Raw genomic sequence first — 17,026 nt, forward strand, 5'->3', positions numbered from 1 at the left:
ATGAACTTAAATACTGAATTTCACTGCCGTATTCCCATTATGCTGTGAATACCATTGTTCAAAAAAGGAAATAGGACGGAATGTGAAAATTATAGAGGTATAACCCTATTATCACATGGGCTAAAAATAATGGAGAAACTCATAGACAAAGACTGAGGGATATAATGGAAACACAGTTAGTGGAAGAACAATATGGCTATAGACCGAATAGATCAACAATAGATTTGATATTTAGAGTGTGAATGATAATGGAAAAACATCTGGAAAGGAACAAGGAAATCATCTTCATATTTTTGGATTTGGAAAATGCTTATGATACCGTACAATTAAGAGAAAAACATGTATGAGAATGCCTAGCCTACAGAAAAGGAATGTACCAAAATCATTAATTACCAAGATAAAAATGTTGTAAAAGCAGTAAAACAGTGTACAAATGGGGAGTGCTGACTCTGATACATTTTATACAAAAAAAGGTCTCAAGTAAGGAACTGCACTGTCACCATTATTGTTTATTAAATTGATGGATGAAATCATAAAATGTGTAAAACAGAATATCAGTAGTGATGAAGTGAATGCTTTGGTATTTGCAGATGATGTGATGATATGGGGAAAGGGAGAACAGGAAGTACAAAGGAGACTGGACATTTGGAATGAAAAATCTGAAGGAGTTTGGAATGGTAATTAGTAAACAGAAAACTGTACTCATGCACTGCGGAAAAGAGAAAAAGAGGAGCCAAGTGAACATAGACAGAGAACGGTTAGAGATTGTAGAACAGTTTACACATCTGGGTAGCATTATTAATGGAAGTAATGAAATCAACCCTGACATTAATAACAGACTAAGTAAATGTACAACATTTCATCATCAAGTCACAGAGCTTTTATGGGATGACGAAGTACCCAAGAGACGAAAATTAATATTATATAAACAGTATTTCATACCAATTGTAACATATGGACTAGAAATGTTGGTAACTAATAAGAGACAAGATAGTAAGATCCAAGCAGTAGAAATGAAATTTTTAAGAACATCGGTTAAAAAGACAAGAAGAGATAGAATCCAAAATAATAAAATCAGAGAAGAGCTAAATATAGAACCATTAGTACAGAACATACAGAAAGCAAGACCGAGATGGTTCAGACATGTAAAAAGAATGGGAAAGGAACGGGTAGCAAGAAGGGAATTGGAAAGAGAAGTTAAGGGCAAGAGACCAGTTGGAAGACTGAGAAGAAGGTGGATTAATCAGATCTGGAAGGACATTAGAGAAGCTGGATTTGAGGTGGCAGAATTAATGGAGTAGGAAAAGTGGAAGTACAGAAAGGAGAGGAGGAGGCTTGTTAACCACACCTGGGCAACTGGAGTAGGCTGATGATGATCATGATGATGACTGGGCATTAGTGACAAGAACACTCAGATTTGGAGGGGGAAAACCAGTGAACATTGCCTGTTATTTATTTTAAATTACACCGATTCAGAAAAGTCTTTATGGCAATGATGGAATAGGACAGGGCCAAGATTGAGAAGGAAGCAACCATGGCTTTAATTAAGGAATAGCATTTGCCTGATGTGAAAATGGGAAGGGGAAAATAATCTTCAAGGCTGTCAAACCAGTAAATATTAAAGTAACATTAATGTTATTGGCTTTACATCCCACTAACTACTTTTATGGTTTTTGGAGATGCTGAGGTGCCGGAATTTAATAATGCAGAAGTTCTTTTATGTGCCAGTAAATCTACTGACATGAGGCTGACGTATCTGAGCACCTTTAAATACCACCGGACTGAGCCAGGATGAAACCTTCCAAGATGGGGTCAGAAGACCAGCGCGTCAACCGTCTGAGACACTCAGCGCAGCAAAATATTAAAGTGAATAATGATTAATTTTTAAAACATATTCACATTTAAGCCTAAGAGAAGAAATGTAAACAATACCATAACTTCCTTCCAAATACATTTTCTAAAAGGATGTCCTTTTTCTTTACTCATTTCTTAATATAAACATGAGAAGAACATTACAATTTGGAGCTTGCTTAAATATAGAAGTGATTACCATGAAATAAAAAATTATAATAGTAGGAAGATAAACATAACAATATAACTTACTTCACAAATACATTTTCTGTAGGAATATCATCTGTTTTTTGTTTGTTTGTTTTTTTGGATACATTCTCCATATCTAAGACCTTACCAGCCTCCTTGTGGACAGGCAAAATGTTCAAAGGATTTACAGTAACCTGTGCTATCCAACAGCTGAAAGCAAGCAGTTTAGATCTTTTTGCTGTTCATCATTATTATTAATCACATGAAGCATGACAGCAATGAACAGATCTGCTGTTCATGATGACACAGGAATTGTCATCACAATGAAGGAATATTATTTGGAGGAGCAAGATGACATTCTGCCCCTGATGATATTTAAGCGCTACTGCTATAAATAATATTCTGAGAAAAAAATGGGGAACATTCCTGAAAGTTTCAGTTGATACTTTGAAGAAATACAAAATTAATCTAAATTTCATATCTGACATAGCTGTTACTGGTACTTCCACTCTGAAAGGATCTCTAGCTAATTAAGAATCATCTCCAGTGTATGGGACCCTCACCAGGATTACTTGATTCAGGAAATGGAGAAAATCCAAAGAAAAGCAGCTCGATTTGTTCTGAGCGATTTCCGACAAAAGAGTAGTGTTACAAAAATGTTGCAAAGTTTGGGCTGGGAAGACTTGGGAGAAAGGAGACAAGCTGCTCGACTAAGTAGTATGTATGGAAAATTCTAAGACGAAACGCTGGTTAATAGAGCAAACGCCTGAAAAGCCTTACATCTTATCTGTTTTTGACATGCTCTATTGGTGAAAAATAAGTAGTATGTTCCGAGCTGTCAGTGGAGAGATGGCATGGGAGGACATCAGTAGACGAATAAGTTTGAGTGGTGTCGTTAAAAGTAGGAAAGTTCACAATATGAAGATAAAGTCGGAATTCAAGGGGACAAATTGGGGCAAATATTTGTTTATAGGAAGGGGAGTTAAGGATTGGAATAACTTACCAAGGGAGATGTTCAATAAATTTCCAAATTCTTTGTAATCATTTAAGAAAAGGCTACGAAAACAACAGATAGGGAATCTGCCACCTGGGCGACTGCCCTAAATGCAGATCAGTAGTGATTTATTGCATGATTGATTGATTGACCTGTGCCATTACATTAACATTAAACAATTTTGTGTCTATAACCCTTAACTACCGACGAGATGTCCCTGGGATCGTTCAGCTTCTAATTTTCCGCCCTTCACTTGCATCAATTGTCTTACAAATCTCTTTCTCTGTCTAGCTTCCTAATTTCCAGTCTTCTCTGTGTTCCCAATGTGAACAATGCGGCCAGTATTTTCTGGAAGTGACTCTTGTAACAGCTTGGTCCCTGGGACCTCACATCCGTAGTTATGTAACCAAGAGCAATTCTTTATATTCCTCATTTGTGAGATGTCCACTATTACCTCCCCTCCTTAGAGGCTTTGGTCCAATATCCAGCACTGCCAAAGATTTACAAATGGCAGAGTGCTGGCATATGGTCAAATGGTACATGCAGCTCACCTGAGTGTGCCAGAAAGGAGCTGCACCACCTCGTAATGAGGACATGAGTTTACTTTTATTTGTAAAGTACGGTACAGACATTCACACTGAACTGACATGGTTGATAATCCTGTACTGTAAAAAATGGGATTGATTGATCCATATTTTCTAAACACCGAGACTTTTATTTTCACAAAAAGTCTTGGGAGAGGAGTTTCATTTATAAGGTGAAAGGAAGTGATGCACAGTTTTTTCTGCTGCGTGTGATAATTATTCTAAGCAAATTTTAATAGGCTCCGTTGTGTGAACACTACGCTTAGGACGTAGTTATGTAAATATGTGTTACAGACTGCAAATACTCAGGCATTTCCGAAGTCTCTTGTTTGGTACCCTAGAAACTGCAACCTTACACGTAATACCACTTTTGGTGTGTTAATATTGCTATTAACTTCTTACATTTATGTATTTTAATTCAGTAATGTATGATTTATTAGGATACATAGTTAAAACATTTTGGCATTTTCGAGCCCATATTTCCAGTAGTGGTCCGTGGAACCTCACGTCAGTACCTAAGCACAAAATGTTAATGTCTGTAGTTGAGGGTTAACTTAATGTACCATATCTACGACTAAGATACTTTGTTAAATGTTACCGTACTGTCATTTTTTCTTTTTTTTTAATATCTGTTCATGGCGTCGACCTCTGTAGATCTTTTGCCACTACTTTCACCACATGATAAGAACCTGCTTGTAAGTGGAATTGTGGAAGTGCAGAGTGTTGAATGTGAGGAAAAGAACATTAAGGACGACACAAATACCCAGTCCCCAGGCCAGGGGTAGTAATCATTTACAATTAAAAACCCCCTGACCCGGCCGGGAATCGAACCCGGGGCCGCCGGGTAACAGGTGTTACTATCATACTTGGCCAAGCTCTGATGAATGAAAGTTGAATAAAGATTCCCCCTCCCCCACTCAACATCATATTATTATTATTATTATTATTATTATTATTATTATTATTATTATTATTATTATTATTATTATTATTATTATTATTCTGGAAAGACAGGAAGGCAAGGAGAGGAAGAAAATTAATTACTTCATGTGGTCCACAGCTGACCGAAATCGAAGGAAGAAAGAAAGAAAGATAATACTCGTGACCTCGGAAGTTTAGTCGGTTAGTCATTGTTCGTATGTTTCCAACATAAGTTATAGGGTTCAATCCCGGCTGACGTCGGGAGGTATTTGTGTGTCTGTGCCTGACGGTAAGAACTTCTGTGGGGCATAATCCCGACACTCTGACGCCTCTTAAAATAACAGCAATTAAACTACCATTAAACAAATAATAATAACAATAATGGGTCATCTTAAAAGTAAGAGCGAAAAATCAAATGATACATCCGGTCATTATGACATTTGAGTAGTGGTCACGTTATCAAAATATAAAGAGTAAAAATTAATTAAGGTACCCACTGTACTGGAAAAAAGACTCTTCCTCCTTCGTTTATTTATTATTACCAAATTATTAATCATTAGAATTCATCAACTGAGAAAGAGCATCGGGCCGTAAAAAACATGTCATATAAATTCATCTTACTTCATCCCCGACCCCGTGTCAAGAAACGGGACCAGGGGCTTGATTATTCTTAAATAACAATGTACTGAACAACACTTGAGAGATTCGTGCTACAGTGATGCATGAATAATCACTTACCATTTATACTGCGAAAAAATAAAAGTATTTGTTTGACGATAGCTCTGATTTAATTTACAAAATATAAAAAACACAAATAAAAATGAATTTCAATGAACCACAGGCAACTGCCAACAACGGGGATTTAAAGCAAGAAAGAGTTGAAGAACTACCGTACTTCTAATAAAACGTATGTTTATTGGTAAATTAGAAACGAAATCAATACGGAAAGTATTTCTGAAATGAATAATAAATTATATCTAGCTTATTAATGACAAAGGGGATTAATGAGTTATCTGCTGTATATGAGTCGTTTTCTCATTTGATTAATTTTCGAGCCGCCAGGTGGCAAAAGTGAATTACCACGACAGAAATCTCGCAAATTAGGAGTAATTCGGGTAATCACAGGTAAAATGATAACGTAAACGCGGTTTAAAAAAAAAAGAACATCAATGTATGTGTTTGGTTAAGAAAAGTAAAAGAATGAGCATACTTCCATTTCCATGCAGTCAACCTAAACAACACTGCGACCCGCTGGAGTCGTAGGCACTATACAGAAAATCAATGGAAGAACATGACCGCGGTTTTATTTATTTGTTAAGCAGTATATTCGTGTCAGGGGAAATTCAAACACTTCGATAATGATTCTATACCACCAACAATAATTTCACATAACCTAAATGTGCTTACCTCTCGTAAGAAGCTTACTACACAGTACGTCAGCGACATTGCAAATATTAGACCTAAAACTATACGCTTCCTTAAAATTCGCATTAAAAATGCCGCCCACATTTTGAGTTCTCCTCAGTCCAAGGCGAAATAATTATTTTAATAATAAACAAATTTACGAAATAACGAATCTATTGATAAAATAACCATTTCGAATTTGTCGAGTGTCGACATTTCTCTGTATCGATCGCACGAAAACGATAGGAGTCGAAGGGCTATAATTGCGATCAAATATACAGTCTGCGATGTAAGTTAAGAAAACTGCGTGTATTGAATAAATTAACATTATTATAGTTTTGAGTTTCGTCCTGCTTCTCCTCGTTGCTGTATCTGACGTATTCGTGAAATAACCAACAAGTATTCTAAGAAAAAAGAAATTAAACCTTCAAGCAGAATGTTGGAGAATGTAGGAATCTGAGCCGCTTCTTTAGACAAGTGCGGCCGTGACAGCCGAGTGACCCAAGCCCCGTAGCCAACTAGCTCGGTATGTAGGAAATTATTGATGTCAAAGTACAGAATGGTGCCAAGATGACCATTAGGCGAAGGAGGGGAGGGTTGAGAGGGAGGGAAGCTTGGACACCAGTGATATATCCTCGACATGTTATATGTTGGCAACACTTCTGCATGACAGTTGTCACAATATGTCACCAGAGTGAGCTGACAGAGTTTCATGGTGATTTCCGGTGATTTCTGTTGAAGAGTGGAAGTTAGAGTGATAAATGTACCGGTATTTTGAGATATGGGAAGTTTTTTTTATTTTTTTTATTTTTGTGACATGATATATTTTGAGTTTTTGTTTAAGTGAACATATTCTTAGTAGCTGTTATAACTACATCAGAGGACTTAAGGGGTAAACTATAATTAAACAAACAATTAACTCTTTAGCTTTGAGGTTATGTTCATTCGCGTGAGTTTACATATACATGAGGTGGTGGGAGCCTTGAGACAGAATGTCTAAGGGTGCCTTGAGACACTGTCTCAAGCCTCCCCATCACAGACAGTCAGAACTGAATATATAGTTTAGCACTGTAAATGGTACTTTGATAGTTTGCCAGTTTATCTATTAAGTTAACTATTATCCTTGGTTCACACTTGCTGTACTTCTTTACAGTATGCCATTCTTTTGGAAAAGTAAATCCGGGAAGACAAGGACCAGTATTTCACCCGATAGACTTCAAAGTGCAGTTAAAGAGGTAATAGAAGGTGGAGCCTTACGTGAATCAGCAAGACGTTTCTCCATAGATAAACAGACTTTGAGCCGTTATGTTAAGAAATACAAAGCAACAGATGATAACAACAAACAAAATTTAACATACAAACCAAACTATGTCACTAACCAAATGTTTTCGGATGAGGAAGAGAAGTTGTTAGAGGTTTATTTAAAAACAGCTTCCAAACTGCCTTACAGGTTGACATCAAAATAAGTCCGTCAGTTGGTTTATCAGTTTGCAAAAGAAAATAATAAAGTTATTCCCGATGGTTGGCAGGAGGTAAAAATTGCTAGTTACGATTGGTTGCATGGTTTCCTGAACAGACATAAATCATTTTCTCTTTGTACACCAGAGAACACAAGCTTGGGACGGGCTACAGGTTTCAACCATGGCAATGTTGATTCATTATTCAATAATCTATACATTGTGATGGAAAATTTGTAGATGAGACTGCCCTTACAACGTTGCATAAACCTGGGAAAATCATTGCATGTAAAGGGGAGGAACAAGTTGGTAAGGGTACGTCTGTCGAACGAGGAACACTTGCCACATTGTGTGCTGCAATAAATGCACTAGGGAATAGTGTTCCCCCGTTTCTAGTTTTCCCTAGAGTGCATGTAAAAGATCACATGGGTAAAGGATCACCTCCTGGTACTAAAGTTGTTTGTCATCCTAGTGGCTGGATGACAGGGGAAAATTTTGAGCAATTTTTAATTCATTTTAAGAAATATGTTTCATGTTCTAAAGAGAGAAAAGTGCTGCTTATTATGGATAATCACAAAAGTCATGTGACACCAAAGGGTCTAGATTATTGTAAGGAGAATGGAATTGTCCTCCTTACATTACCACCGCACACAAGCCACAAACTACAGCTGCTCGACAGGACAGTGTTTGGGCCATTGAAGACTTATTATAACACAGCAGCAGACAAATGGATGACAAATCACCCAGGATGCCCAATTTCCAGACACAAAATAGGGGAATTACTTGGGAAGGCATATCCCTTGGCATTCACCCCACAAAATGTAGCAAGCGGATTCCAAAATACTGGAATTTATCCATTAAATAGGAACATATTTCATGACAATGAGTTTCTAAGCTCATATGTCACTGATCGTCAGGAAGGTGCCCCCAGCAGAGAAGACTATGTTGCAGATAGTCCTACCATGCAACAGTTAGCCAAGTGTTAGCCTACACCAGCAAGTGAATCTAGTCCTCAGGCTTCAGGAAGTGTAGACAACGGAAGAATTGTGACACCAGAAGAGATACGGCCTTTTCCGAAGGCAAGTCCTAGGAAGAAAACTGTGGGAAGGAAACCTAAAAATTCTAGAATTTTGACACTCCAGTAAAAAATGAAATACACCAGGAGTTTGAAGCTCGTAATTCAAAGAAAAGGAGGCTGAATTTCAATCCGCTTAATGATAAAAAGATGAAGAAATCTAGACTTGCATTTTCAAAAGAAAATGAATCATCCAGCTCAGATGAGGATTTTAATATAGCCTCAGAAGACTCGTTAGATTTTACTACTTTGGGGGACGAGGTATTGGCAACCGATGACTTTGATCCCACACCTGAAAACATTGAAACTGAGGACTTTGTGCTCGTTAAATTTGCAAGCAAGAAGAACATTGTTTATTATGTTGGATCAGTAGTAGTTGTGAACTGCAGTGACAATGAATACAAAATGAAATTTCTGAAACGTTGCACAGGTGGTAAGACATTCATCTATCCCGAAACTGAAGATGTGAGTTATGTTATAGCTGAGGATATAGTTATGAATCTGGAAAAGTCAGTAACTGTTGGAGGAACACAGCATGCTCATAAGCAACTCATATTCAATGTTGATTTTTCATCATACTGTGTGCAGTAGATTTCTATTTCAAGTCTCCATTGGAAAAAATATGTATATGCATTTTGTGCACAAGAAATATCTTTTTATATTCACAGTTTCAGTTCCAATGATTTATCTAATTTTCTACTATTACTTACTGCAGTTCTGTAAATTTTCACATGTGTCTCAAGCCTCCCATATATATGTCTCAAATCTCCCTTACTAAGGGTGGTTTGAGACATAATGTAGTGTGTCTATTTATGTATGATTTTTAGCTTTTGTTGAATAGCTAACAGTTTAAGAAAATAACACACTCAAGAGGAAGGTATAGGGAACTGACTGCAACAGTTGATAATTGAAAGAAATTCAGAAAATTTGTTTTAAAAAATAAAATGTAAATTTTGTCTCAACCCTCCCCTCCTTCCCCTACTTCTCAAAGATAAAGACAAATTTCATTCCTCTAAAGAAGACTCCACAAACTGGAAATAGCAGTTGTGGTTATGATGGGATAAAACTAAAGATTGAGCAGGAAATTTTGGAACGGCACCATGAACCTGGACCTTTAAATCCAACAATTAGACTAACATCACCTCTAAGATCCAACAGACAAATAATGTTAATCCTGGCAGCTCAGAAATTAAAACACAGACAGTGGAATGAAGCCTGGGCACATAGAATAGATGCCTAGAAAAAGCATAAAGCCTTTGATTTCTTCTATAAAGTTATAAAAGATAAAGCGCAAATGTTCTAACATGCATGGTGATTGCTTGAAAAATGACAGATGGGACAGACTGATGAAGATTTCTAAAAGAACATCAGGGACTTTTATGAAACTTTCAACACTGTGCTGCTGATGCTGTATATTCTAACACTGAGTGTCCACACGGATGACACGTCATTCATTTTAATTCTGTTGTTCTAACTTAAGTATTAATACAGAATATGTATTTCACAGGCCATTTTACCTATTAAATAACAACCCTATTTATTCAGAAAAGTATATGTTTTTTCTGAAACTTAGTACGTGCTACAACCAATCTCTCGGGCCGATGACCTTCGATGTTAGGCCCCTTAAAACAACAAGCATCACAACCAATGTCAAAAAATAGGACAGAACTTGCCAACTGTTTGCACCTCTCTGGTGGTGGTGGTGATTATTGTTTTAAGAGGAAGTACAACTGGGCAACCATCCTCTATATAACACTAATCAGAGGGAAAAATGGAAGGGATCCGACACTTTGAAAAATGAAGATATCGGCCAAGGTAAGACAAGGGCCACGAAGGGCGTGAAAATGAAAGACTCCCTAGCCCTCGCAAACCTAATAGCGTCGGGGTCGGAAAAGAACAAGAGTTGACCAAGGGAGGTCGGATAGGATAGCTGAAAGTGAGGAGCCTGGCACAAGTAAGTGGAAGCAATGCCAGGACTCAGCTGACGGCCCCGTGGTCGCCAACCCACGCTCCAAAGTTCAGAGCCCCTGAGGCCCCTTTTAGTCGCCTCTTACGACAGGCAGGGGATATCATGGGTGTTATTCTACCGCCCCCACCCACAGGGGGTTGTGTCCTCAACCACTTTCATTGTCTGTTGACTCCACTCTTGTTTCTCATGAACAACAGAGGCAGTCTGCATTTGCGTGATCAGGGCAAATCAATTTGAACAGCTACTGCATGATTTACGGGTGGTCTTGTTGCAACTTCTTCCGCATATATGGCAGCGTCCTCGCACTCCAACTTCTGAATGAATAGCAGGACTCATCACTTTCAGTTCTCATGAATAACTTACATCTCCTTTCCAGTTCGTTGGTAATCATTTCTTGTTGTATCAGTGGTGTATGCTGCGATCAAGAGGTGGTGGTCTACCACTAGACCCCTTTTCGATAGATGATTTAGTGAACATTAAGCCTTAAGCATTTTGAGCCACCGGAATATCCTGCTGTGTTTTCAAGACTGTTTCACAAGCTACTGCCCTGGCCTCTGCCACTGCCAATACTCAACACCTGAGCAGTGGAAATGGTAGCCTCGGATTTAAGAAATTAAGTCCGCCTTTGTAGCTAAATGGGTAGAGTGCTTGGCTTTGGTGCAATGGCCCCAGATCAATTCTCGGAATCTACCTCCTCGTACTCTTAATCCTCTGGCTTGGAAACTGGGTGTCTATGATGTCTTTGCCATTCATTTCATCCTCATTAGGTCACCATCAAGCCTTTCCAGAGACTATGCACTCTTATTATTATTATTATTATTATTATTATTATTATTATTATTATTATCAAGTTAACATGTAGAATTTTACAGCGATACAAGCGGTCATACCCATCATTCACTTGTTTATTAGCTTCCTCGGTAAATCAGTTTTGGTGTCCAACCCATGATCACGATTATATTACTCCTATAACAGCAGACATTGTAGTGTTTTCCTACAAGGATGTAGAAGTAGAGGGGAGTGAAATACCAACACACTGTTAAATTAAGTCAGAAGTACGAGGTGAGGAAGTATATATGATAAGGAATGCATGGTTGCTCTCCCTCCCTGGTTAGCAGTGGCAAACTGATGGAGCGAAGCTTAGCCCTCCTATCCCCTAAACCCCCGCACCTATCGGACATTCAGCAACAAGCCGCTTTAGGTGAGTCGAGGAGAGAGGGAGGCAGTGCCTGGGGCTACAATATCAGGCTCTGATGCCTTGCACTCAGAAATATGAGCGGCGTTTTTCTCATCGTATTCAAGTTTTGTAAATGGAGCAATGTGTCGGATGCTTACATTATAATGTGCTTTACATTTCCATCGTTCTCATTTGAGGTTTGGGGGCTTCACCAATAGCCTTAGTAGCCTTCAGTATACGCCACTGTGTGGTATCCTTCTGAAGGTATGGGGTTTGATGAGAACCATTGACAGGATGTACAAGAATTTTCTTTTTCACTTTACTATGGTGAAAAATGAGAGTATCCTCGTATTCAATACATCATATATTCCGTCATTAGACGGAGCAAACAAATTCAAACATGTTTCGGCTCGCTTGAGCCATCTTCAGTGAAAAAATTAGGGGGGTTGGAATAATTTACATAATATAAGTTGAAAAAATGCTAAAAAACATAATGAAAGAGCAAATGAAAAAACAAACAAAAGAGAGCCTAGACAGAAACAAAATTAGCACAAATATACAATATTTACATCAATATGCAGAGCAAAAAACAACTTATTGCGACAAAATTCAGTGAAACAGGTGTTAATTTAAAATAATAATTGAAACTAAAAACTGCGTTAACCTAAGAAACAAGGGAATGAGAAAACAAATGATGCAGATGGAAATGAATAATAGTAGCACATGGTGAGGTTGTGGACCTCATAGTTTACAAATTATTGGTTTAGTAAAAATGACAAAACAGTTTGAAATTGCTGTCAAAATCATCCTAGTAGAAACCCATCACATCAAATTGGTCAGGAGGAGAGCGGGAGCAAACATTTTTGAGAAACCAAGCCTGATATAACCTGCAGGCGAAAAGCCTGTGACAAGGAGAAAAAAACACCAATGAAATTTAAGGCTTTAGAAATAGCAGCATTCTCAATATCTTCTCAATCTAGCGGTCCCTTTCTTCATTATTGTTTCATAATGTTGGCTGGTGTCTTGCCTTATTATAAAGGGGTCGGAAGGGCCACGTATAAAAATTGAGAAGCTGTGTTAGGTAGAAGACAGATGCATAGTAAACTGTAAGTAATCTAGTGGAAACCGTCAATGAAGTTCTAATCTGTAATGGAAAAAAATGAGGTATGAGAAACATGGGTTGATAAGTAAAAAGTGTGGAATGGTTGTGAAGAAAGCTTAAACTTACAGTGTGCAGTAGGTGGTTGTCCTCTCTAATGGCCTGGCCTTTTCAAAGTAACGGTCTCGGTCGCGTGATCGAGTCTATTGTTGGTTTGGCTGTGTTTGCTAGGATGGAAGGAGCGGAGGGGGAAGGGGTGGTGCAGCGCTGGTGTGAGGAGGGGGGAGTGGTGGTGAGTCGGTTACAAGATAATAGAATCATTCCGAATTTTCTTCTCAAATTATTTGGAAAAACATTTTCTTGTTATAAACTGCATGAAAGGACAGTTTCCACAAAATGCAGTCGATTGCTTATCAATGCACAGGAACTCCCCAAACTTGAAACACTTTTGGCAGTTCCCTAAAAACATGTCAAATATTTCTCTGATTGGTGCAAGCTTGTCTTCCACCTTCTGTTCTTCCCTACTATTTTATAGATTCACAATTAAGTATTTAATTTATTTTCCACCTAGTCGATACAATGATTGCTTAAGGCAATTTTTAATGGTCAAAAGTGGTACATGTTTCGTATATTATCAACATCTTCAGCCACATAACACTATTTTATGTCGTAAAAACGTATACATCATGTAACCTCTGTTGGTGGAATTGGATGAGAAGCGCATGTTTTGTAGAGATGATAGATCGAGTGCTTAACTCCCACTGTGTAGGTAATATCCCATGTTATGGCATACTGTAAATTGATTGGTTCAGTGCATGTCATGGCTTCTGAATTCTGAGACTGTATTTTCATGTGCTGTAAATTTTTAAAAGCTATTTGCACCAAAATTCTCAAGATTCCAGATGCTGAATTGCAGCAAGTGGACTGGAATATCATCATATCATCACATGCTAAGATCATTCAAGACTGTATAAAGATGCTGATCCAAGAAGAGAAAGATTAGGTTCAACACTGAGAGGATCGCCTGTCTGGCCTTTATAAATGATCCGTTATTGGACACTATAAATTTTCCAGCTAACTCACTCCTGGTTGCCAGCATTTTGCCCCCGTGTGCCAGGTTGGGCTCATCAGTTGGCACCAAGACTCGTTTGGGACAAATATTTCAGATTCCCTATGGGAAACAACATCTATATCATTGTCTGGCCTTTGCCGATGACTTGGCTGTTTTTGCAAACACTATCTCTGGTAGTAAACAATCAAGAAAATCAATGGCTAAAAACAATACCTGAGACAGTAGAAATGCTGAGAATGTATGGTATCTATAGGAAGAAATTGTCTGGGTGAAGTAATCAAGCAAACTGGGCTACAGGAAGAGGTCAGTGTCAAGATCAGGAAATTAGACTGGATACATTAGCTGACAAAAATCTATAAGATGATGCTGTGTATAGGAGCCACACTTAGACACTACAGTACAGTTGTAAAATCAGAAGAATTGTACGCTCCAGACACTTTGACTATAATCAGATGAGGAAAAGACAGCCGGTTGGGTAAAAGTGCACCGGATATTATGGGCAGGTACGATTGAGATCTAATGAAGAATTATATAGCAAGATAGAACAATCAACATCCATTAAGAAGAAACAATCACTGTTCTATGGACACATCTTCCATATGACCAACGCTAAGAAAATGAGGAATTCCAAAGATAAAAATATTAAGATGGTTCCAAGAATGTGAATATGATCTGAGACAGATTGGTATCTCAAAAAATAAAATCGATAACAGAGAAGAATTTAGATGAATGGTCAAAAGCTATCAAAGTTTTAAAACATGATCAGAGGCGGCATCACCCAGATCAAAAGAAGGCACAGATTGATGGGCTAAAGAGATATTGGTGGGATATTAAAAATGACCAATGAACCGGATCCAGGCACTGAAAATTAAATTTGCTGTTAACACTATCTACAAAGGCTCACTTTGAATTTTAAAAAACAATCTATATATTTAAAAATAAGAGTTTTATTTTAAAAGAATGATATTTCTGTATCGGTCGTGTCCACAATAACAAGGAAATGCACTTTTTAATTTTCCATAATTTCTGTCTGTCTGTGAATGGATGTACACAAATCACGAGAAAACGGTTGAAGAGAATTTAATGAAGATGTATGTAAAGTCGGGGAATAAGTCGCTACAATCTAGGCCATAAATAATGTTATTCACGCTAAGTGAAATGGTACTTTAGGGGGAAGGCCAATATTTAATTTCAAATATGTATTTTATTAGTGGTCCTATCGATAAATACTACATAAGTAAAGTTATATAGTATTAAATTTCCGATCATTTATGCCTTATACATTTTTAGTGTACTGCCTATAACAGAGATATTCATGAATTCGGATTTTTGTTGCTAACTCCATATCAGCGCCAAGTCATGAAAAAATGGGTAAACAGAATTTGGTATGTAAAGCCGGGGAATAAGGAACTACAGTCTGCGCTATAAACAATTTTATAATATGCCCTAATATCACAGAGTCAAAAGAAAATTAAATGTGAAGGCCTACAATAACATTACATTGACCATTGTTTGTTGTGATGTGCTTTGTGTCTTCTGTTGCAACTCATCTCTGATAGATGGGATAACTGCTGCATACCAAGTTTAACAGCCTGCCTGAATATTGGTGGAAGTACCTGGAGAGTTAAATTTCTTCTTCAGCATGCCATTCCTCTGGTTCATAAATTTTCTGATACTACTGGTACATAACACACTGGTTCATTATTTATTTATTTATTCATTTATTTATTTTTTAATGCCTTTTTTCAGTGGCGAAGTTAGGGCTCAAGGCGTTTTCTTCCACATTATTGCATTCAAGCTATTCAATCCCTACTCTGAGGCAATGATTGGAATGAGCAATATGGACATTTAACGGAATAATGGCAGAGAAGTCTTCGCAAATTACTGCAGCCTGGTCATTCCAGCACTGGAACTTTGGACTGGTAGATCGGCACTGTAGTACTGTTCGTTAAATTGAGAAATATGCGGTTTTTCATTTGATTATTTTATATGATAATATTGCTTTTAGTCGTTAAATTCCTACTGACATCATTGTAATGACCTATGTTGACTTCAGCTGGGAAAGCCACAAAGGCAGTCTTTCTGAGAATTCTGTAGCGAATCATGGGTACATCAGCTAGTAAATAATAATAGCATCATTGCCTACACCACCAAATTTAATAAGAATTAATGTGGTTTTAATTTAAGCATTTGACAATCTCCATATCTTCATACAATGTGATCTTCAAATAGATAGGCATTCCCCTTTTCAATTTCAATACGAATATTATCCTGATGGAATCTTTTTTCCCCCTTCTGCATTTGTCATGTGTTCCTGATCTTTTACCATTTGCACTCTTTTTTTCTTCCCACTTCCTATATTTATCTGGCTTTCTTCTTATCGTGCACTTCCTGCATCAAGATGGCCCCTCCCTCACTGTTGATCCCCGCCCTCCTAATGAAGCTAGGAAGTGGAAACTTTGAAATGGCTTTCATCTGATAATACAACTGTCTTCGAAAGTCCAATCTTTATGTGGTTTAGCTCATCAGGGGCTGAGAAACGATGGATGTAGATTGTAGAAGAACAGGGATGGTCGGTTTTCATGGCAACAATCCCAACGATACCACATTTTAAGGATATTATCGCCATGTGACTAGGCTTGCTCTCAATTACTTTTGTTATATTCAGAGTGCTATTACGCTTCTCGTCTTCATTAACGATATTTCATTCTCCAACTCTCTTAAAATCCCACATGGGAAATGACCTAAACATGCATAGTATTATGTTACATTTCCACACTTTTCTATGCGTGCGGCCCCATAATGAGGTTTAGTTTATCTCGGAGTCGCGAGGCTTCATGCAAACTGACTCCAGTGTTCGGAATTGATGGAGTCAACACTCAATTCCAAGCTTCAGTCGTGCACATCCCTAATTGTAGATGTATGGTGCCATTATTGTTAACATTATTAGCCATTGTTGGATGTTCTTCATAATTCAGTAATTGGTTTAATGTCTCCAGGTAAGATCGTATATATGTTTTCAGTATTGTGTCAAGTTTGTTTCTTATGTACAAGAAACATTGGAGAAAATGTCACCAGCTCACATTCAACAAGCCCCTAAACATCCTCCAAAAGTGGTGTTCTGGGGATATTCTACCTACAAGGGGCCAGGACCTTGAAAATTCATTAAGGATATGATGAACAGCGACTAGTACATAGAAATTCTTTGAAGGAGGTTAGTGCCTGAGTTAAAAA

At 37.7% G+C, this 17,026-nt stretch overlaps 1 protein-coding gene across 2 annotated transcripts in view; it reads right to left on the reverse strand.

The window, feature by feature from the left end:
* The window catches only part of LOC136879012 (SREBP regulating gene protein), a 34,578-nt gene extending 28,442 nt beyond the window's left edge, over window positions 1-6,136 (reverse strand). Inside the window, exon 1 of one of the 2 annotated variants that reach the window (XM_067152705.2) lies at window positions 5,947-6,136. In XM_067152705.2, the coding sequence (XP_067008806.2) occupies window positions 5,947-6,048 (102 nt within the window). In that variant the 5' untranslated portion in view covers window positions 6,049-6,136. Of the gene's footprint in view, window positions 1-5,277; window positions 5,383-5,946 lie in introns of those variants that run through there. The other variant, XM_067152706.2, reaches the window with a different exon arrangement.
* Between the last annotated feature and the right edge of the window lie 10,890 nt (window positions 6,137-17,026).

Source organism: Anabrus simplex, chromosome 8 (assembly GCF_040414725.1).
Source record: "Anabrus simplex isolate iqAnaSimp1 chromosome 8, ASM4041472v1, whole genome shotgun sequence".
NCBI classification, from domain to species: domain Eukaryota; kingdom Metazoa; phylum Arthropoda; class Insecta; order Orthoptera; family Tettigoniidae; genus Anabrus; species Anabrus simplex.